General features: G+C 40.5%; 1 protein-coding gene across 1 annotated transcript in view; it reads left to right on the forward strand.

The window, feature by feature from the left end:
- ptprn2 (protein tyrosine phosphatase receptor type N2) overlaps positions 1–24,562 on the forward strand; it is a 261,458-nt gene that overhangs the window by 22,132 nt on the left and 214,764 nt on the right. Inside the window, exon 2 of the mRNA XM_066688002.1 lies at positions 8,318–8,368. Coding sequence (XP_066544099.1) covers positions 8,318–8,368 — 51 coding nt within the window. The remainder of the gene's footprint in view (positions 1–8,317; positions 8,369–24,562) is intronic.

A 24,562-nucleotide genomic window follows, 5' to 3' on the forward strand; every position in this document is an offset into this window, starting at 1 on the left:
TGCACGGCTAGAATGGCTAGAATTTGACCTTGCTGCGTCATCACGGGCCACAGCAAAGGCACCAACATGGCTTAATAGTGCCAGTCGCTCCTTCAAAGACAGATGCCCTCATTACTGTGAGAGTCAGGCCATTCAAGCAAAACTTAAGGTAGCAACCTGCCTGCCCCATTTAAGTTTGTTTTACCTGGAAACATCAGGACAATGCAACCTATATTAGAACAGATAATTGACCCCTTAAAAAGACAACAAAAAATAAAAATATATATGAATAAACTTTACAAACATTATATATTTATATATATAAAGAAATCCTGGAAAGTTTACAGTTATCCGTTTGCCCATGTGCCCATGGAAAATGAAATGGTTTGTAACTAGGCTGGGATTAAATCAAAACTTTGACCCTCCCGCTGATAGAAAATGACATACTCAGTGGTGGCTGCATTTTTTGTGAGATGATTCTTCTACTCTATTTGTACTGTTGGGCCCCCCAAGCTGAGCACTGCAGTTCAAATGTTTTTTGAACCTGCACACATTCCTTTCTGAAAGCCTTCATCCATTGCCTCATGCCTCAAACCACCGGCCACATAAGTCCACTCTGAGAGGATGTAACTGTCCATAGCAGTAGTCCCTGGAGTATTGGCCTTCACCTGGCAATATACACCAATTTGAAACCTCCTTCTGAAATACAAACATGATTAAAAACTCCCTGGTTCTCACACACACAAGTATGTGGTGGGGGTAATATACATTCAATACAGTGTTCTTTATGGCTTTAATGAAAGCAAAAGTTTATCTTTGCTACTGTAATGTGCTTGCCTTGGAGAATAAAATGACTGGAATAGTAACTTGATAAAATAATATTGGTGTAGGCTAATACGTGTGATTGAATAACTAATAGATGTGTAAGTGATATGTTTTTTGCTAGTGTGTTGACATAAAATGATCAGACATCATTGAGAGCTGCGACTGAAAGATGCTGTGATGCAGTCTTGCTCATTCCGCCCGTCTCCTCGGAGAAAAGGAAAATGGGTCACAGAGCTGGAGTCATCGTGAAGGAAATGCTGGTATATTTAGCTGTTTGTTTTATATAGTCAAGCATTATTTTTGGAAATCCATTTACAGCCTGATACAAAGACTTTGATTGCATTCAGAGATCTACAGGGACTGTTGTAAGCTATGCAAAGTGCCTGAATGGCCTTTTAAACTTGAATAGAATAATCCCAGAATGAGTCACATAAACAGGGTTTGCGCTTTCTTTAAAAAAACTAAAACAAAAAAGTATAACCCACATTAACTGATCTCACAGGAAGCTTAGTGCAGGCTGAGTGCATTCTGTAGTTTTACTTGAAGCAGTCTGCCTTGGACGGGTCTTGAAAAAGATATGGGTTCGCAGTGATCGTTCTGAAACTCCGGACTGTTTTTTTCATCCCTCCAGTTGAGAGGTAGAGCTAAATCTTTGATCTCATACGTGACTGCTCAGGGTTGTGTTTTGACGCCAGCACACACAAGGAGGGCCCATGGAGAGTAGAAAAAACTTGATAAAAATAACCTGGTTATTAAGACAATCCTTATGGATGAAAAAATGTATTGAAATTGTGATTATTGTCTAAGTAGAGATACACTCACACACACACACGAACAAACATTTTTCCAAGGCTTATTCACAGTCAGTTTCAGTGAACAACTCATAACAAATAACTCTACTCTCATTAAAAAATCTGGTCCTGGCCTGGAATGGGACAAGGCTACTAGAGTGAATTTGTATAATATCCCATGTTCATACCAGAAATGCCATGCCATGTGGTTCAGAGGTGTGCTCAGTGGCTGGACTGCAGTGCTGGCTTAGTTTCATGCTTTTGCTTTTATGTTATCCTGATCTCGCATTGTGTCGACAGCAATTGACCTCTCTTGCACTCTTGCACTCGTCTTGCTGCTTATACCCTTTCCAAAGGCCCTATAGCCATCTGTCCTGGGCAGGTAATGGGAGAAACAGTAATAGGTGGATGTAGGGACACATTGTTCCAGGCCAGAGCTGCAAGCCTTCATGTATCCGGTATTTCCTGTGGCAACTTGCGTTGATGGGTACTGACCCACCCTGGTCATAGATGAAGGGGCCCGTGTGGTTTGTGTGTCTGTTCTGAAGGATCTATTACAGATCTCTGTATGAAAATACTCCAGTGATGGATTGAATAAATGCCCTGCATACTGTGGAGAGCTTTACGATCCTCCAGCATGTTGTGTTCTACACAAAATGATAGCCATTGGGTAGTAATGCATTTTTAAATATCATTCATTCAATGTGAGCTTCTTTTAAGGGTTTTTTCTTATATGTCTTATAGCAAGGCATACTCTTTGGCTTGTATTTTGTTACAAGGGTGCCATTAAAGTGCTTGTTCTTTTAAATTACATAAGCTGTTTTATATTATTTTAATTGGGTTTCATCTTATCTGGCTAAAAGACTCCTAGTTCAAATTATGTAATTACATTTTCTTTACTAAGGTGTAACAGTGGTTCTCAAACAGGCTTCTAATTGTTTTATGGGGTGTGGGGTACTCCTAATTAGATTATTATTTATTATTATTATTTGCATGACAATGAATGGAATGAAGCATACCTCAAAACCCGAGGGTGCCATATATACAATAATTGGGGTAATGACTGCCACTCTGCCACCCAAGTTACCTGGAAGTTGGAATGCATTTCAGATGGCTGCCTCCCCATTAATTTTGCATCCTATGCCATTACCAAGCCATAAACACTACACAGTGCTTAATATTCTATTTAAAAACCTGCTGTGTTTGCATTGCCGCTTTCATGGCCCAATAAATACCACGAAGCCCGCAGAAACAGTGCTGAGCTAAAGACAATCGATAGAAAGAGACATGAACGTTTATGCCTCTTTAATACACGATGAACTGATATCCAATTCTTCCTATTAGCTGTAAAAAAATATATATATATTGGATCCACTGTTTTACAGTCAGAAAAGACAGCTCTTTATTATGTACTTAATAAAAGATTTAACCAGATAGCATTTAATTGAGCAGAAGCATAAGATGCTTTTATTTATTTTTTAATGGTGGAGTTAGTCTGCATGATGTTTGTAATGACGACAAACAATCTGTTTTCTACTGTTGTGCCCGGTATGTTTTACAATCAGGGGATAATGTTATATGTGAATTTGAATGGAATCTATTCAAGGTGGGGGACAGGGTTTAAATTCCTGGCCTGTGAAGAATAAATAAGTGGCTCAGTTTTGACTTCAAATGAACAGCATTAATACTTTACTGATTCTCTTCCAAGATTGTATGCCTCTCACTAGTTGACACAGAATGCCTTTAGCTTTGGGGCTGCCGTATTCTGGCTATATGGTGTGAAAGTGTTTATTTTGATGCACTGCATCTACACATTCTATTACAGTGTAAGATTGTTGTCTCTTTAAATTTACAGATGAGTCGCTTAAACTTGTAGTTTTAAGTTTCACATAATTGTTTCTTGTAAATATGTAAATATAGCTTATATAGTCCAACACCTTCCCGCCTGGGCTCCACCACACTCTGCACCCAGAACCCACCCCCCACGCACTGCATTTAACACCCCAGACAGTTTAGGCACAAACTGTTGTTGTTGTTTATTCTAGCTTGTACAGAGTTGTTGTTTTATCCCCAGATGATCAGGCAACATGAGTTATAGAGGGTATAATATCCTTGGCACCTTTTTCTTTCTGAATATTTTATATACCCCCACCCACTCAGACACAGAGAGAGAGAGAGAGAGACACACTGCACTGAATACTTGAGATGCATATTAATAGGGAAGCACTGAGATGTTGGTGAAAGATGAAAGGTTGGTATCTGGTAACATGCACCTGTCCACACTTGTGCTTTTTACTTCCCCTTCATAAGTACAGAGAAATGGTGCAGCTGTAGTATTTGCAGACTGCGGACAATGGAACAGCAAGCTATGAATGTTATCTGTCTGAATTATGATTACAGCCCTGAGGACTTTAGATAAAAATTGTGTTTGAGTAAATATCAGTGTCTGATATTACCTGCAAAAGCAGGCTTAAGGTTAGAGCTTAAAAGTGAGCAAGGAATTACTGATTTGCAGAGACTGCGCTCCTTTTAAAGACTAAGAAAATGAACTGCTTTCAGTGGTTAAACAATAATGCAAAGATGAGGATGAGTTGACCGCTAATATTACACTTTAATGCCACATTCATCCCGATTAATTTATTCACGTCTGTATTTATTACACTGGGATTTTTCTGCATGAGTGTCGGTACAGGGCCAAGTTAGCAGAGAGAGCTGAGCTTGTGTGACTTGCTTAGATGCTTCCTGTCCGGGGATCACAATTGGTTCAACTGTAAACGGAGAAGTGTTGCGTAGCGCACCTCTTTGTGCAGTGATCTGAAGGATGAGAGCTTGGGAATGATAGTCATCAATAAAGCCTTAGCATTGTGCACACAGAGGAAGCCTTGATTCTGCCATCGAGTGAGTTTACAAAGGCCCTTAGTACAACCAAGGGCCCAGTAGTTTTCTGTCAAGGCTGCTCATTTTAATATGCCCCCTCTATATTTCATTAGTTTTTTTAATCTCTTTATTTGTATTTATGTAAAAATAAAATGCTCCAACCACTGCCCTCAAGTTACCCTGATAGGCTTGTCACAAGAAAAGAAAACCCATTATGGTGTCCTGCTGAGGCCTGTATTAAAAAACAGATCTGAAGATGAAAGAAGCCAAAGTGAGCAGGGAAGTGTTAAGCGCTCTCATCCACAGACACATGTGTGTCCAACACGCCGTCCTTGTGCCCCACAGCTCTCTCCCGCCAGGGCTGGGCTCTGAGCTGTCCTCCGCCTCACTGTCCTCTGTGTTGACAGAGATGTAGAAATAGAAAATATACCTATGAGTTGAACATTGCCATGCACTATCCTGCCCGGTTCCTCATTCCCCACTGTTTCTTGAAGATATTCTTCAGGGCACTGACTGTTATAATTAAAACATCTGGGATCATAGGATTCCTTTTCATGTAAAACACAGGTTATAAAAGGATCCCCTTCATTTGTGACATGCCTTTTCTACAGCCCTCTGTGTTGTTCTTGAGGGGCCATAAATGCCTAGTGTGTGAATACAGTTCTAGTGCTTGCCCTGGCTGTTCTGTATGATCGCTATATTTTACAGCCCTTGCTGCAGCTGGGTCCCGCTATCTCAGGATGCAGAGGTACAAGGACATTTTTGTATCGAAACATAAATCTCCATGGGCGCAAACAATGTCTGCTGTTCCTAATCTGCCCTGAGCTGAGATCTGGCGGCCGAGTAAAAGCTGATTGATCCAAAAGGGTCCTGTTTATCTGTGCCGCACACATTTTTACACGAGTGCTCGTCTTATTGTAATTTTTCAGTTCCTCCCTGTTCTTCTTTGAGCTGCACTGGGTTGTCTATAATCTCCACCTGTTACTTGATTAGTTTCCCTCCAGAGGTCTATCTTTATGTTGGGGGGCGGGGCTGCTCTGCCGAGAAGCTGATCAAAGCAAACTGCTGACAGATCCTCAGTAAAGCACAAAATCTGAAGTATGACATGGGGGAGCTGCGGACACAGAATGGCGCAGAGTCCTTATAAATCAATCGACCACTCCAGGTATGCAGCGCATTGATATTAATATGTGGGAACATTCTGCCAGCCCTGTTATATAACATTAAAAGAAGGCATCACAAGGAAGGAAGAAAGCAGTTTTCAATTCATATCTCTTGTATAACCCTGTCATTTTTAATCTGTGTCGCAACGTATAGACGACATACACTCACCTAAAGGATTATTAGGAACACCTGTTCAATTTCTCATTAATGCAATTATCTAACCAACCAATCACATGGCAGTTGCTTCAATGCATTTAGGGGTGTGGTCCTGGTCAAGACAATCTCCTGAACTCCAAACTGAATGTCTGAATGGGAAAGAAAGGTGATTTAAGCAATTTTGAGCGTGGCATGGTTGTTGGTGCCAGACGGGCCGGTCTGAGTATTTCACAATCTGCTCAGTTACTGGGATTTTCACGCACAACCATTTCTAGGGTTTACAAAGAATGGTGTGAAAAGGGAAAAACATCCAGTATGCGGCAGTCCTGTGGGCGAAAAATGCCTTGTTGATGCTAGAGGTCAGAGGAGAATGGGCCGACTGATTCAAGCTGATAGAAGAGCAACTTTGACTGAAATAACCACTCGTTACAACCGAGGTATGCAGCAAAGCATTTGTGAAGCCACAACACGTACAACCTTGAGGCGGATGGGCTACAACAGCAGAAGACCCCACCGGGTACCACTCATCTCCACTACAAACAGGAAAAAGAGGCTACAATTTGCACAAGCTCACCAAAATTGGACAGTTGAAGACTGGAAAAATGTTGCCTGGTCTGATGAGTCTGGATTTCTGTTGAGACATTCAGATGGTAGAGTCAGAATTTGGCGTAAACAGAATGAGAACATGGATCCATCATGCCTTGTTACCACTGTGCAGGCTGGTGGTGGTGGTGTAATGGTGTGGGGGATGTTTTCTTGGCACACTTTAGGCCCCTTATTGCCAATTGGGCATCGTTTAAATGCCACGGCCTACCTGAGCATTGTTTCTGACCATGTCCATCCCTTTATGACCACCATATACCCATCCTCTGATGGCTACTTCCAGCAGGATAATGCACCATGTCACAAAGGTCGAATCATTTCAAATTGGTTTCTTGAACATGACAATGAGTTCACTGTACTAAACTGGCCCCCACAGTCACCAGATCTCAACCCAATAGAGCATCTTTGGGATGTGGTGGAACAGGAGCTTCATGCCCTGGATGTGCATCCCACTAATCTCCATCAACTGCAAGATGCTATCCTATCAATATGGGCCAACATTTCTAAAGAATGCTTTCAGCACCTTGTTGAATCAATGCCACGTAGAATTAAGGCAGTTCTGAAGTCGAAAGGGGGTCAAACACAGTATTAGTATGGTGTTCCTAATAATCCTTTAGGTGAGTGTATATATACACTACTGTTAAAAAGTTTGGGGTCACTTAGAATTTTCCTTATTTTCCATGAAAACATAAATGAAATGAGTCTGAATAGGAAATATAGCAAAATTAATAGTAAATATAGTCATTGAAAAGGTTAGAAATAATTATTTTTAATTGAAATAATAATTGTGTCCTTCAATTTTTGCTTTTGTCAAAGAATCCTCCATTTGCAGCAATTACAGCCTTGCAGACCTTTGGCATTCTAGTTGTCAATTTGTTGAGGTAATCAGAAGAGATTTCACCCCATGCTTCCTGAAGCACCTCCCACAAGTTGGATTGGCTTGTGGGCCAACATTTCTAAAGAATGCTTTCAGCACCTTGTTGAATCAATGCCACGTAGAATTAAGGCAGTTCTGAAGGCGAAAGGGGGTCAAACACAGTATTAGTATGGTGTTCCTAATAATCCTTTAGGTGAGTGTATATATATACGGCACAACACCTGGCATGAAACAGAACAGGCCCCAACCCGCTATGGGAGAATCTGACCGCTCAGCTTTGGCGCAACACACAAGGCCTGAGTAATGGAAGAAACGGTTCAGTTAAAAGATACAATAAGTAAATGAAGAGGAAATTCAGAAAGTGATGGAAAGAGGGGTTATAAGAACTTGGACTGAGAAACACTGTTGTGCTGTAGCAGACTGCATACCTGGCAGGCTTAAAATAAATTGGCAGGATTTATTTGTAGGCCCTGATGTAAAAATGCATGAAAAGCAGATAAGAATCGAGGCACATCCCACTTTTAAAGGCAGACAGAATGGCCTGTGTTTCAGAAGGAGGGCATTAACTGGACATTGAAATGAGAAGCACTTTAATTTAACCGCCAGCTGCCTGCTAGCAGTCCGGCCTGGGTAGCTGAGGTCAGGCAGATTCCGGGGAGACACATTCTGATGAGGACTTTCCCCCTGAATCGCCAGAGATCAGTGAGAGAGCAAGGAAACACTGATTTGTGCCTGGCCTCTGCGATTCTGTAAGAAAAACACTGTACCGAGAGAGCTTAATTAAATCAGACCGTGTTTTGGCTTAAGAGGACCTAACAGACGATGACAGGTCCCTGTTTCTGAGCTTGAAATTGAGCAAGACCGAGGCACGTTAGTGCATTTACATAATTCTTTCTACAACAACCAATTTCTAGACTGGCCCACTCACACACACACACAAATACGCATCCTAGCACTAAATGATCAGATCCTTGCTCAGAACTGAATTGCTCTTTGCGTCTTCCAGTCTAGATTTTCTAAGCATTGTCCTCTCCTTCTCTTTCAGGTTGCCTGTTTGAAGACGAGCTGTGCACGCCATATGAGATCTGTGTAAATGGTAAGTCGAGCTCAAGTCCACCTGCAAACCATGAAAATTCAGGCTGTGCATTATTTCTGTTAACAGTGTCTTATATCTTCAATATCTTTGGTCATTTGCTTGGAGCTGTATGTTTTCATACTAATGTCAGTGGACATTCACTGGCCAATATGTCTGAACAGAGTCTACAATTGCAAATTCTTGTTCTTTTTCCAAAAGACCATTGAAGTATCTGTAAACTCACCTACAAAGAAGTTGTAAAAAACAACATCAGGAATTATTTTTATTTAAATATAATTTGGGTGGCACAACTAACTGCCAGTTATCTACAGCTACTCATCTTTGTATGTCTGCATTGAATCACATTTACTTCCTTTCATTCTCTTTTGAAAGAGTGAAACAGAATGATCGATGCTTGATTTGCTTCATCTTCACTCGCAGAATGCATTTACCATAAACGTGTGTGTAATGTGGAGCACAACCAATACACTGTTTCTCATTTACCTCTTGTTTTATTCTTGGCTTTAACCCTTTGCTAGTCTGCTCAAACAGATGTTTGCAACTTTTTTGCCCCTGGGTTTTTTGGGGAGCTTTTTAAAATATATATATATAAACCTCATGTTCTATTTAGTTTCCACAACAAGAATCTGGATATTTATTCTACAAGACACGGATGTGTGTGTACAACTGCTACAGATTGATCCACATGAACTTGAAGTAATACGTTATTGGAGTGAATTGCCGGTCTTATAGCCTGAAACTGCTACATTGCAAACATTTGGAGACCTACACTGCCTTGCCAAAGCCATTAAGAGAATGTTTCCCGTACCACCAATTTGTGTTTCTGCCACACACACTGAAATAAAACACTGGAATGGAAAACATAGGTTAAACTTTAAAAAGATCTTGTGCAATTTTTTCTTTTTTAATTTGTGATTTAGAGATGGTCTGTGTGGAAGTCCTTCTGCTCAGTGCAGATTGAATGGGGCATTACACAGGAGCCCAGCTTCCTGAGATTAAACTCTGCAATGGGAATGGCAGTCGCCACCTCTAATGAGATCAGACTCTTCTCCTCTTCCTGCATGGTCATTTGATGTCCCCCCACAATTAAGTTAATTTTGCTGAATCATTTCCTGTCTATGAGTGGCCTTTTGTCTCCTTCAGCTAATCCTTCAGCTTGTCATCTATCATAAAAGCGCACAACAGGGCTTCGCACACGCGGCTCTCTTTCACTGATTAACATCCTTAACCTCAGTCGGCCATCGGCTCTCAGTTGCATCCCCACCTCTGCTGCGGCGCAACGAGGTTTTGTGTGTTGTGTTTACTTTGCCTGGACAAGTGGCCCTGCCAGGAGTGTTGATAGGCCAGTGAGCTCCGATCCAACGCTGACAGCCAGTGCTTTAATAAACAAAGAAGAGTTTGAAGATGAATGTATTCCTCAAAAGCAATTCTTTAATGGCTGCAAGGGGAGATGGACTCTGTGAAAGTCAGGAGAAAGTTCTGTGTATCTCTCGTTTTCTGTTTATCACACCCATGGTTGTTGTCGAAGGAGTCGGTGTGTTTGTCACTGTCCCAGCTGATTTATAATTCTGGGTTAGATCAAGAGTCCATTTCGCTGCCTTTTGTCAAAAATATGATCTATTCTCTTTCATAAATTGATTCAAAAAGTACTCAGACCTTTCAGGCCCCCCACCTACCCCCAATTTGTTTTTGGTATGAATAATTGTCCCCATTGTAAGCTGTCAATTTATGCAAGTCCATTAAGGGTTTGCATGCATTACAACTAATTTGGTTGCCAAGTACTAAATCTTTCCTAACCACTTAACAGACTTAGAGATAATTGTTCTCTCTTTTTTCTGTGCCTTTACAGGTTCTGTATTAATGTGTTACCTGAGCACAGCTAAGAACATAGATCCAATTTGTCTGTCAAGATTTTTGAGAATGTGTTTTTTTTCTGTCTACATTTTCTATTTCAATGTATGTCTTAGTTATTATTCCTACAACGTGTTCCCTCATACAAGAATCTAGTTTTCGTCTCGAGTACACCACAGTGGTGGTACTGCTTTGCGTGTTTGTCATTATGGAAATGTGGCAGAGCTGAGAAAACTGCTATTGTTCGTAGATAGCTGAGGCAGTAGTGAGTTGTGAAGGCAACACTTGTGAAGAGGATTGCAATGGTGGCACACTTGTCTTAAGCAGGATTTGTTTACAGGGCTTAATAAAACCCATAGATTGTTGCGTAAATCCAAACGTGCTAATTAGAATGATTTGTCCACTTCTGGTTATTCATGTGCAGACCATTTTCTGGAAGCTACAGATGTCTTTAATGGATGCATTTTTTCACTTTGGTATTTGTATGTTTTTTTGATTAGGTAAGGGACATCAACACTGTATCAAATGTGCCTTGAATGGCAGCTGAATATGAAACACCCGACAGCAGTTGCCTGTCCAGGTGCATTGACCTCAGAGATGTTACATTTTCCAAAGTGAATCACATGCTTTTGACCTTTGCTACACACTACTATGATATCACAGACACAAAGTAAATTAAATAAATACATACACACATACAGATACATGCATATGCACATGTACATACACACAAAGTATTGTACTGAGCTGTATACTGTAAAACACTGAGCTACAACCACTGTAAAGTAAGCATAGGCCAGTTTATGCAATGATGTTACCCAGCTGTGATTGTGCTGTGTTTTGACCCGGGGTTATCACTTGATTTGACACAGAAGCACTGTTTACACCGTAAGCTCCAGAGAAAGAAGTAGAGAAATTTGATGTTGTTTGAGTTGATATTTTGTGACCCAACTTTCTTTCTTTCTTTTTTTTTTTTTTTCAAAAGAAAGTCACACTGATATCAAGTTTGCCCTCTTTGCAATGTACAAGCGGGCAAAGGATGATTTAGGAATAAGAAATGGGTGATGTGTGCAAAGTCTGGAGGGATCTTTATATACTCATGTAGGCAGTTGAAAAAAACTTCAGATCCCAGGCTGATCCTGCAAAACCCAGAAAGGCAGGGCTCAGAGTGGCCACTCGAGGCACAGTGTGTGAAAGTGAGATAATTCTCTCTTTAGCCCATTTCACATTAGCACACCAGCTGGGGGGATGACCCATGTTTTAGCAACAATTTTAAAGTTCTGATTTTTGTTTGTGTGAAAGCACTAACAGGAGTAGAAAGTGGGTCTACCCAGGTCAGTCTCAGGAGCACTAAGCTGAGTAGAGCGAGAAAACTCTTTGCAGAAACCAAATGGGGGGTCATTGAGGTTCTGAACACCAAAACAAATATCTTTGCACAGCTGGGATTTGATTTGCCTTTATCCTTTTGGGTGAACCATGACAGAGATGTATGATTTTTTTAAAAGTAAAGACAAAAAATATAATTTAATGGTAAATAAACAATGTTTAAAATCTATTCCAAACTGTTTAGAGAAAATGTTCCAGTGGCACTAAAAACTCAAAGATCACGTGTATTTTTCTCCTTGTGTGCCAGTGAACAAAGAATATTTATTTTTCTAATTCACTGTGTTAATGTAAATAGGGCTTTTGTATCATAAAAATTATAATCCTAACAACAATAACAATTCATAATTCAGTTGATATGAATGACATATCTATTGATTTTTGTATATAATAATAAATATTGTTTTCATTTCACACAGAAATAATGTAAAGTACATGAATTAATTCATACATACATACATACACTCACCTAAAGGATTATTAGGAACACCTGTTCAATTTCTCATTAATGCAATTATCTAACCAACCAATCACATGGCAGTTGCTTCAATGCATTTAGGGGTGTGGTCCTGGTCAAGACAATCTCCTGAACTCCAAACTGAATGTCTGAATGGGAAAGAAAGGTGATTTAAGCAATTTTGAGCGTGGCATGGTTGTTGGTGCCAGACGGGCCGGTCTGAGTATTTCACAATCTGCTCAGTTACTGGGATTTTCACGCACAACCATTTGGGTTTACAAAGAATGGTGTGAAAAGGGAAAAACATCCAGTATGCGGCAGTCCTGTGGGCGAAAATGCCTTGTTGATGCTAGAGGTCAGAGGAGAATGGGCCGACTGATTCAAGCTGATAGAAGAGCAACTTTGACTGAAATAACCACTCGTTACAACCGAGGTATGCAGCAAAGCATTTGTGAAGCCACAACACGTACAACCTTGAGGCGGATGGGCTACAACAGCAGAAGACCCCACCGGGTACCACTCATCTCCACTACAAACAAGCTCACCAAAATTGGACAGTTGAAGACTGGAAAAATGTTGCCTGGTCTGATGAGTCTGGATTTCTGTTGAGACATTCAGATGGTAGAGTCAGAATTTGGCGTAAACAGAATGAGAACATGGATCCATCATGCCTTGTTACCACTGTGCAGGCTGGTGGTGGTGGTGTAATGGTGTGGGGGATGTTTTCTTGGCACACTTTAGGCCCCTTAGTGCCAATTGGGCATCGTTTAAATGCCACGGCCTACCTGAGCATTGTTTCTGACCATGTCCATCCCTTTATGACCACCATGTACCCATCCTCTGATGGCTACTTCAAGCAGGATAATGCACCATGTCACAAAGGTCGAATCATTTCAAATTGGTTCCTTGAACATGACAATGAGTTCCCTGTACTAAACTGGCCCCCACAGTCACCAGATCTCAACCCAATAGAGCATCTTTGGGATGTTGTGGAACGGGAGCTTCGTGCCCTGGATGTGCATCCCACAAATCTCCATCAACTGCAAGATGCTATCCTATCAATATGGGCCAACATTTCTAAAGAATGCTTTCAGCACCTTGTTGAATCAATGCCACGTAGAATTAAGGCAGTTCTGAAGGCGAAAGGGGGTCAAACACAGTATTAGTATGGTGTTCCTAATAATCCTTTAGGTGAGTGTATATGCATATATTACATATATTATATTCATGCATACTGCACATTCATATATACATTTAAATCTGACTGTTGCTATTTTTCCAGCAGAGATTTTCTCTCGCTCTCTCTCTCTCTCTCTCTCTCTCTCTCTCTCTCTCTCTCTCTCTATATATATATATATATATATATATATTTTTTTTTTTACTGATCTAATTTTCGTGACTTGATTTCTATGATTTTTGATACAAATTAAATGCGGACAATATTTTTCAGTTTAATGCCCCATCTCAGTTTATTTTTGCATTTCAATAAATATGTATTTTAAGCCCTGACAGCAACCCCCTGGCCCACCCCCCGCCACAATGGCTAACAAGTCTTCAACTCAGTAGAGCATGATAAATAGTGTAGCAACTGACTAGGATGTCTGTGCTGTTGTCTGCAAAGCTAAAAACAAATACGGATATGTTCTCTGGTTCCCAGCTGCTCAGAGGAGATAAGAACAAAGAACCTTTGGCCCAACCCTATGACAATATGGAGATGGGTGGTTTTATTTGCTGAATTGGGTCTGTATACAAACATTTACAAGCAGGGATGCCAACCATGTGGAAACCCATCTGAGTCACAGAAAAGAGCTGGAGAGAGGTTATCCACTTGTGGTTGCACCTTGCACCTCAAACCTCAGAAAAGCCAGGATTCCTGACACAGGACCCAAGTAATTTCATCATCGAGAGGAATGACATATCCATCTCATAGCCAGGGTTTGAATTACAGGGGGGATTGGGGGGGACTTGAACCCCCTGAAAGAGGCCAAAATAAAAGGTTGGGGGGGGCCCCCTCCCGCTCGCACGGTTTTTCACCCCACCCTCCGGTCAAAAACCGTCACCCCCGCCCGGTCTCATTTTCTGCTGACCCCACCAGTTGTCATTGTATATTTCGCACTCTGCTCACAGCTACCATATAATAATGTTTTCCTGTTACATGGACCTATAGTAATGTGCAGCTCTGAAGTTTGTCTTTTCTTCTTTTAACACAAGGTCCATTGTTGTCATATATCGCCGTTTGTAAGTTAATAGCTTGCTCAGTGCCAATTCATAAACAGTTAAGGTTGCACCTTAAGCTAAAGCATTTCCCGTAAGTGTCACCAGAAATCACCTCAGAGGCAGTGGAGATATCTCTGTCAGGAGTGTGCATGACTGTTTGAAGGTGGGGGGGAGATTGCTCTTTGTTTGTGCTGTTTGGTAACTGGATGGCATTCAATGGGGATGGAGGGGGTACAGAGGGAGAACAGCACTGAGGATTATTTTTATTTTCGAGCTGCTAACTTCTAAACTGGTGGCGCATGGGGAAATATTCCAAGCGACCTGTGCCAAGTGGGACTGAAGCACACCTCTGTTGGCAGAACTTGGAGAGGAGACTCCAAGGAGGAAGATACAGTAAATCAGCTGGAGGAGGATTGCCTTGCTGAAGGAAGACATTAAATCAAGGTCCTTCCATCTGTTCCGCAATCGTTCATCTTTTATTTATTTCATGCAGAGGGGAGTGAATAGGACCAGTGGCATCAAAGGGTTGAAGTCACACAGCCCAAAAAATATCCTTTAAATCTAGGGGTGGACGATATGCTTCTGAAAATATATACAGATTTAATATATATATATATACACTCACCTAAAGGATTATTAGGAACACCTGTTCAATTTCTCATTAATGCAATTATCTAACCAACCAATCACATGGCAGTTGCTTCAATGCATTTAGGGGTGTGGTCCTGGTCAAGACAATCTCCTGAACTCCAAACTGAATGTCTGAATGGGAAAGAAAGGTGATTTAAGCAATTTTGAGTGTGGCATGGTTGTTGGTGCCAGACGGGCCGGTCTGAGTATTTCACAATCTGCTCAGTTACTGGGATTTTCACGCACAACCATTTCTAGGGTTTACAAAGAATGGTGTGAAAAGGGAAAAACATCCAGTATGCGGCAGTCCTGTGGGCGAAAATGCCTTGTTGATGCTAGAGGTCAGAGGAGAATGGGCCGACTGATTCAAGCTGATAGAAGAGCAACTTTGACTGAAATAACCACTCGTTACAACCGAGGTATGCAGCAAAGCATTTGTGAAGCCACAACACGTACAACCTTGAGGTGGATGGGCTGCAACAGCAGAAGACCCCACCGGGTACCACTCATCTCCACTACAAATAGGAAAAAGAGGCTACAATTTGCACAAGCTCACCAAAATTGGACAGTTGAAGACTGGAAAAATGTTGCCTGTTTCTGTTAAGACATTCAGATGGTAGAGTCAGAATGAGAACATGGATCCATCATGCCTTGTTACCACTGTGCAGGCAGGTGGTGGTGGTGTAATGGTGTGGGGGATGTTTTCTTGGCACACTTTAGGCCCCTTAGTGCCAATTGGGCATCGTTTAAATGCCACGGCCTACCTGAGCATTGTTTCTGACCATGTCCATCCCTTTATGACCACCATGTACCCATCCTCTGATGGCTACTTCCAGCAGGATAATGCACCATGTTACAAAGGTCGAATCATTTCAAATTGGTTTCTTGAACATGACAATGAGTTCACTATACTAAACTGGCCCCCACAGTCACCAGATCTCAACCCAATAGAGCATCTTTGGGATGTGGTGGAACGGGAGCTTCGTGCCCTGGATGTGCATCCCACAAATCTCCATCAACTGCAAGATGCTATCCTATCAATATGGGCCAACATTTCTAAAGAATGCTTTCAGCACCTTGTTGAATCAATGCCACGTAGAATTAAGGCAGTTCTGAAGGCAAAAGGGGGTCAAACACAGTATTAGTATGGTGTTCCTAATAATCCTTTAGGTGAGTGTATATATATATATATATATATATATATATATATATATATATATATATATATAAATCACAGTATTGTAACATTTAGATTATGGTTTATGCATTCATTTATTGTCTATATTTTGTGCTGGTTCACACTGTAGCAACAAAGTGGGGGGTGCACAGGACAGCACGAACACATGACACTTTTCTTGCGCTGTTTTAGTTAATGTGTGTACTGTGCACTACCTGGCACAGCACAGTGTTCTTCTGTTGTAGTTTAAACAAGACCTTCTCAAAGATCACCCTGCCCTGGCTGATTTAAAAGTTTGAATGGATGCACGCCATAGAGCACATTTAGTTCTGTCATTAAAACCTGAAAGAAGGCGGTACTGTGAATTCTCCTCTTGCTTTGATATCCCTTGAGGTCAGTAGGCATGCAGCTGTTCTGGGAGACCAGTGTTTGATTACATATGTCTCTTATGACCAATGCCTCTGCTTATCAAACCAAAAAATGTAAAAAAGCTATATGAAAATACTCACATCTTTACGAGTATACTAACACACACACCCATCCATTTTCAACAACTGCTTCATCCAGTAAAGAGCCACTGTGAGCCTAACACACACTTTTCTCTGCAGGCATATATAAGTGAAATACTGAGTGAAGTACAAGCTTCGTATTAAAAGGACCATTAGCTACTGCCAACAATAACTTTTACATATAAAAAGCTTACCTACATGCAGTGCAGTATTGCAGTGCAACATTTAGGTTGCATCTTGGCTTTCAAACAATTAAGAAAATAATCATGAGAGAAAATAAATCAAGATAGACTAAAGCTCCCTTTTATTGTGTTAATAAATTGCGGGATTGGTATTGCAAGTGCAAAGGCTACCATGTGGAAGGAGTTTAAGCACTAATACTTCCATGTCAGTTTCTCAGTGCTGTATTATATCAAGTGCAGTCTTTGCAAAATGTTGTCTCAGAGAGAAGGTATTTTGTGAATATTAAGTACTGGTTATAAAAACAATGCCTGATGGCATCACTGGTTCTTCTGACTAGACATTTGCCCTTTAGGAATTGCTTAGAGTTGGCAATTAGAGAACAGCATCACAGAATATTTAACTAATTAATTTAATCCGACCAAACACTGGAGAATTCAAACACATCTGACTTGTAGCTGTTTTTGTTGATTATTTATAATAGCCGGGTTGGATACAGTGCTGTAACTTGTATTTTGCATTGTATCGCATTGGAAACAATTAAAATAAAGCAGCGTATTAAGTGAGTTAACAAACCAACCAACAAACAGACTGAGACACTTGAAACCAACACTTAATAGAGTAGTAGCGGAGTAATGGTAATGGCGCTGGGCTTCCGAGCAGATATGGTGGCTTCAAAACCCAGCAGAGCACTGTTGCACTCTCCAGCAGAGTACTTGATGTGATTACTGCAGCATAAATAAATAAATAAATCAATAATCAGATCAATTAAAGAAAGGGTAAACTGGTACCTGTGTAAGTTGCTTTGGACAAAAGACTCAACAATGTTAATAATAGGTGGTTATCCTATAGTTTTCACCGAAAATGGTTGTCCTTTTATGTATGCTTGTAACTGTTATACCTGAGCAGGCCTGTTGAACTAACAGATGCACAAAATGAGTGAAGAGTCATTCAAATTAATAAAAATCACCAACTGACACATTTCATTCTAGCAACGTTGTGAGAGCTTATAGTTTGGCTGGATTGAGGTTCTGACAAATATGACATATCAGGTGCAATTGTATCATTTATCCTGCATATATAGTGTATCTTTTCAGGTTTGTTTTACCATCTCCAGGCAAGTTAGCAGGTGGTCAGTTGAGAAGCCAGTCAATGGTTTGCTTGAACAAACAAAACTAAGCGGCTGTGCTGTACAATAGTAAACAGCAGCCATCCTGCTGTGCTAGTGTGCATCTCCTCTCATTCACATCAGCACCGCAAAGTCCACCGTGTGGATTTTGTGTGCATATGCAGGGAAAAGGCATTATTTAAATAAGTCCATCAATTTAAAACCTTTTGAAAATCAGGCTGCATTTTACTTCCTGGTCTCATGTGTCCTGCCTATATTTAAACATTCAAATTTCCAGAATTTTCTATTTAATATTTTAACAAAATACAACAACAACCGAAAGTGCATCCACATGCATTTTACATGAGTCTTTTTTTAATTGGCTTGCATTGTTTTCATGCATGGTTGTGATACACCACAATTACTAAATGTATTTGGCTCACTTCTATCAGGCCTGTACAATACTGTCAGCAGCTCTCAACACAGTGGAATGGTCCAGTTTTCAGGCTGTGTGTAGTACACAAGGCCAAAATAGGAGATAAGACTGTGCTTGTTTGTGTCTAGTACGTTGTGTGCTTTGGAAACTTTGCATTGACACCTTATCTATGTCAAGGCAATGGGCTGTAACACAGATCTGCCCAATAGTGTAATTAACAAGTAGTTCAATCCACAAAAGCCATTTGAATGAATTAGAATGACAAATGTATTATGTAAAATACGTTGTGAACCAATTGCTTGTCTTCCTGGATGGATTTATTTGGTGCTTTAATGTGAAAATGGTGTCACTTCCTCTGAGTAATCAGATCCTGGTCCCAACACAGTTGTATTGGCATGACAAGGTTACATCAGTTCACAATCTACAGTAATTTAATCACACAGATTCAGTGTTTTATTTTTATTTTTTTATTTTTTGCAGTTGTTGGTGTTCTAGTTACATGGAATGAAGGTTTGACTTTGTTAGTCTTCCATTAGTATGTCTATTTCTACCTTTTGAAGACCTGCCTTCATATAGATTGGGTTACCTTTGATTGTTTTACAAGCTAATGCACAGACTGGGTATACATCGCCATATGCCTGTGAGTCAATTGCTTTATATGCTATTATCTAAAAACAACAGACTGGCTCTAAAATGATCCAGTATATTTTAACTCAATGTTTATCTGCATAAAATCTTAAAATCTGGGATGCGTTTCAGTGATTGATTAGTGTCAGGGAAGCATGTGCTGTATAATGTGCCAGTGCTTGGGCAGATGATTGCTCTGTAGTTTCCTGAGTCAAGCAGAGGTCAAAGAGACAGCGGTCATTCTAGGAGACCAAATCCCGATCTGTTCGAATAAGCAAACATATTTACAGCCGTACAAATATTGATAACACACTACAGCCATATTGTTTTGCAGCTATAACAGCAAAGTTAACATCTGCTGCAGACTATGTGAAGGCTGGGCTCAGATTCAGTTGGGGCCTGTTGTTTGTCAGTCCTGTTCTATGTCCTAAATTAAAGATGGGTTTGCTTTCCATGCAGTTTGAAATGACACATAACATGGTTCAATCTTAAGAGAAAGCCAACATTTTATTTTTCATAATCCAGGTTGTGTCTGAATCCATCCCACTGTGTCATTGTAAGATTGATATTACTGATACACAAAATCTTTCCAGCCAAGGTAATGGCGTTGTTTGAGAACTGGCTGTCCCCGAACAAGACCAATTAAAGCTTACATAAGATCTGACAAAAGGCGAGAAGAGTAATACAAAAAAGGGGAAAGCATAGAGAAAAGGTGTACTTTCACTGATTAAATAGATGTGAAACATTTCTGTCTGACCTTTTCATTCTGCAAGGAACTTCATTTTAGCAGAATAGATATGTCTGCTGGAATATATTTGATGTGAAATGGAAAGGTAAGCAGCAATTGTAAGGTGGCTAAGCAAGATCAGTTATTTGACACTTCCAGGTCTAAAAACAGGTAAAAAAACACATACAGTGGCATATTTAATATAGGAAAGTGTTTGTGTGTGTGTGTGTGTGTGTGTGGGGCGGGGGGGGGGGGGGGGGGTTGTGTAATCATAATGACTCTCCATATCAGTGTGAAGTATATGCTGTTTCACATTTTCTATCAGAAATATTCCCATCAGACCATTGTTAGAATTTAAGCCTGATAGAAGTGGTCTACATAGTTTTAAACACAGTGACCGAAGGGGAGAAACTGTACCCCCCGATATGAGGTGTCAGGCTGTTACATCCAGTGACTGTTTTGTTCAGGGCTAGGGTTAGGGAGAGTCCTCAGCAAACCCAGACCTTCATTAGAGTCAGTGTTGTGATTGTATTCAGTGAAGTGGAACGTGTGTAGTTCGGGATCTGGCTATTGTGAAGGTTAGGTGTCTTTCTGGTGAATGACAGTAGTGTACCAGTCATATCATGTCCTTCATTAGGTTGTTGTCAGGGCAGTTAATAGACTTATTTGGGTGCAATTTGAACTCACATTAAGTTAAAGGATCAAAGAAGGGCAACATTTTGCTTTAGGCTACGTTTTAATTTGTGCTTTCATTCCACACTCAAGGTCTCAATGAGTTAACAAAACTCATCATTAATTATTTAACTGAACCAACCGAATCCCTTTAACCTAAGTCTAAAGCAGGTAATGATTTTCAAGAGATCTATAAAACATCCTTTGAACCGCACATATAACAGCCCCCACTTATTTATAGAATTCAAATCAGTGGGAGGGACCTACGTCCATCACTGCAAAACCTGTCCAACTATTGGTCATGAAGATTATCACTTTTAAGGGACATCTGCCATGCAGGAGCAAATTGAAAAGCAGAAACGTTCAGTACTCTATGGGTTAATTTCCTTTTCTTTTCTTTTTCTGTCTGTCATTTCCTTGTAAGATATATTTATCATTACGGGAAAAACACATCCCACTATCTTTTAATCTTTTAATAACTTTAATGTCTGTTTGTGATTGAACATAGCACAAATGCAATTATTGTAATCTACACCAAGACAGGCCTCAGTCACACAAGCATCACTTCCTCCTAACAGAAAATGAATATTGCTTTATAAATAGCTTTGAGCATTGCACATTCTGCTGTCATTCAAATTGCAATTTTTTTTTTTCTTTTGGTAATGATATATGGTTCCCAATACCAAATATGACGGGAAAACAATGTTCCAGAAATGTTGTACCCTGACAACACAGAGTCTTGTGAGGAGAATACTATGACAAGGGAGACCCATTATGTAATACCATCACTTCTTCCTCACCATAAAAAACACCAGATTCATCTCAGACAGAATCTGAAACTGCGATATCTGCAGTTTATACATAAAAAAACAAACAAAACAAAACTATAACAACATACACAAATACATTTCTCTATATATAAATTATACATAATATATAATGTATCTTTACTGAAAAGAAAAACAACTATAATCATATAACACTGGTCCTGGAGAACTACAGTATGGCAGGGTCTCCAGCCCCAGTCCTGGAAAGACACAGCACTGAGTACAGTATGGCAGATCATTTTGTTCCTTAATTTTGGAGCCGACACATAATGCTGATCAGCTGCTTATTATTCCTGCCACCGAGCAAACAGCTGAGCAGCCCTACTGATCTGATGGGGAGAGAATGCAGCTTTTTCTTTTATTTCAGTTTATTATTAATTATCCGGGAAAAAGCAAAAACAGCTTTTAGATTTCTGTCTTGATGGCTTTTGTACCGGCCACTGTAGACACACATAAACAATAATGTCTTTATATTCATGTATTATCTATCAGTTCTGACAAGGCACCCTCTGGCAGCAGCCAGAAGATGATTGTGTTAAAGGGTAAAATGGGCACCTGTGCATGGTTGTGCTGCTGATTGGCTGATCACATTAAGAACATAAGAACATAAGAAAGTTTACAATCGAGAGGAGGCCATTTGACCCATCGTGCTCGTTTGGTGTCCATTAATAACTAAGTGATCCAAGGATCCTATCCAGTCTATTTTTGAATGTTCCCAAATTGTTGCTTCAGCCACATTGCTGGGGAGTTTGTTCCAGATTGTAATAACTCTCTGTGTGAAGAAGTGTCTCCTGTTTTCTGTCTTGATGTGTGAAGAAGTGTCTCCTGTCTCACTGCAGCAGGAGTGAAATGGGAACACAGAGCAGGAAAAGCATTCGTTATAGCGTTATGGTAATCCGAGCCTCAGGAGCCAAATATTTAATAGAATGTCTTAGACTGACACAAATCCTCTTGTATATCCAATTTCTGACAGCCTGTCTCTCACCAATACTTGTTCTTGAAGCTTAAAGCCCTTGCTTGCTGAGGTGGAGTGGGACTGTGCAGCAGGGATTGCAGGCGATTTAAAGGCCTCAGTCTTCACCTTTCAATTCACATCCCATCCTGGGGCTGTCAGCAAATCACCCCGTCCCTGTCAGTCACTGTATCCATGGGATGTCCTTTTTATTGAACCTTTTCTCCTCCCCCCATCTGTCCCTCATCACATTGACCAACCTGTGCTCGTCAGCTGGGTGGTTTAATCTGTCAATGTCTTCTGTGGGTTATTTTTTCTAAAGACACATGCTGGCACAACCAGCATCTATGAGTCCTTTAAAATTGATAATTTACACTTCCCACCTGCATTTGTGACTTTATCAAATGTTGCTGTGTTATCTATTATTTCTTAGCATACACCTTAGCAGACACATCCAAGACTTACAGATGTTACAATATATCACATTATTTTAACCCAAATATACATCTGAGTTTTAACTGGAGCAACTGGTACAACTGTAGTGTCCCCCACCTGGGTACATTTTTTGGCCTTGCTTCTTGTTATCATATTCTGCCAGGATGAAAGTTGTGAGAATGGTCTTTACTAGTAGACTCTGTTATGAATCTGTTATAATAAATCTTTCAGGAGCTATGCAGCTTTTCGGAATGGTATCCAGAGCTAAAACAGCCGGGCGATGTGCCGATCGTTGGAGCTTGGCTCTTGGCACCCAACCTGGGCCGAAGGTCTTCTAGATCTTTCCTCCCCGTCGTCTCATGTGATCAAATTTCAGTGCAATATCAATGAACAGCGGCTCGAGAGCAAATTATCGAGTTGTTTTCATAATTTCTTCGTTGCTCAGTCAGTGCATCTGTAGGTACATGCTTATTGAAGTGAGATACATTTAGATGAGGCAGGACAATACCAGGGCTTTATTTCTGTCCATCTGATGAAAAAGAGGCAGCTTCCTTTTTGATTTAGATTTTTTATTCAGCTGCCACTTAGTGTAGCACCCTGGGGGAGGCTGATCTTAAAACATGAAACATAGTACAAATCATGACTTCCTTATCAAAGGCTTTTTTTTTTTTTAGTTACTGAGAATCTTACAAACATCAACACCATTCACAGCGGCTGAGAGCCTGGCGTGTTTGTACAAGCCCATAGACATGCACGTGAGGAGAGGCTCAGGAACAGCCCGAATACTCTAGACAGTCACTGCCAGCTGAATTTAGGATCGGAGTGAAAAGTGGTTGAAGCCTATTTGATTTTTATATAGAACAACAATAAAATAATAGTCCATCAATCATTCAGCAAAGAGAGAATGTTCACTTTTATAAGGGGCTGTCTGTTGAATGTTTGATAGTGTTAATATTTGTAGTAGTGTAACCTACAGGAAATCATTTATCTCAACAATCTGGACAAGCACACAAAATAACTGCTAAATGCTCAGTCCACCCCCTGGTCTGGACAGGCAGCCGCTGCCCTCTGAAAAGCACAGCGAAAAAGGTTGCAGGAAATAAAATACTGATAAGCCCCTTATCAGTTAGAAATGCAGAATCTCTTCATTTGCATTACAGTAAAATTCTGATGAGACAAACTCTGCTGTAACCAGGCACATTTTGAATACAAACTCAGAGGGATTGTCCTTCTCTGACCAACCTCTCAGTGTTTTGCCCCCCACCCCACCTCCTCGGCCAGATTGCTGAGATCTGGTCCTCTCTCACATCTTCTGAAGATGGTTTATTTCTCCTTTGCTCTTGTCTTACTGTTGGGAATTGCACAGGAGGTTTAAAAACTGTGCATGGCCCTCCTCCAGTGTAGGGGGGGGGGCACCTTCCTTTGTACAGATGTAAAGTTTCAGATGTTAGGTAAAAAAATAACAATGTAGATCAGTAGGTCTCCCACCATTTTCCTGTCCCAATCCAGGTCATGCAAGGTAACGTTCACCAAAGGAAGTCGCTTGTCCAGTAAAAGCAGATCTGGTGCTCTGTTGATGAAACGCCCCCTCGTAACATACCCATATTTAATAATAAGAAACCTGGGTAGGTGAAAGTGACCAGTAAATTATTACTTTTTTAATATTGACATAGTGGTTATCAATACCACAGCTAGCGATGCAGCGGCAGATATGAGGAGGGAAATTGATGTGGCTCATTTCCTCACTTGCCTAAGATTGAAATCTGCTTTTGGAATGACACCCACTTTCTTTCTTTCTTTCTTTCTTTCTTTCTTTCTTTCTTCCTTTGCAGACATTTCACAATACTTCCCATCATATTGTTTCACTGAAGCCAGTTGCAAAGTAATTGGGTAATCAGATACAGGGGTGAAAACCACCAGGTGATTCATATCTGTAGTAGCAGTATTGTTATGGTAATAATCATCTTATTTTTCCTGTTCCCTTAAAACAGTAAAGCTGGTTCTTA

Source organism: Amia ocellicauda, chromosome 2, assembly GCF_036373705.1.
Source record: "Amia ocellicauda isolate fAmiCal2 chromosome 2, fAmiCal2.hap1, whole genome shotgun sequence".
NCBI lineage: Eukaryota > Metazoa > Chordata > Actinopteri > Amiiformes > Amiidae > Amia > Amia ocellicauda.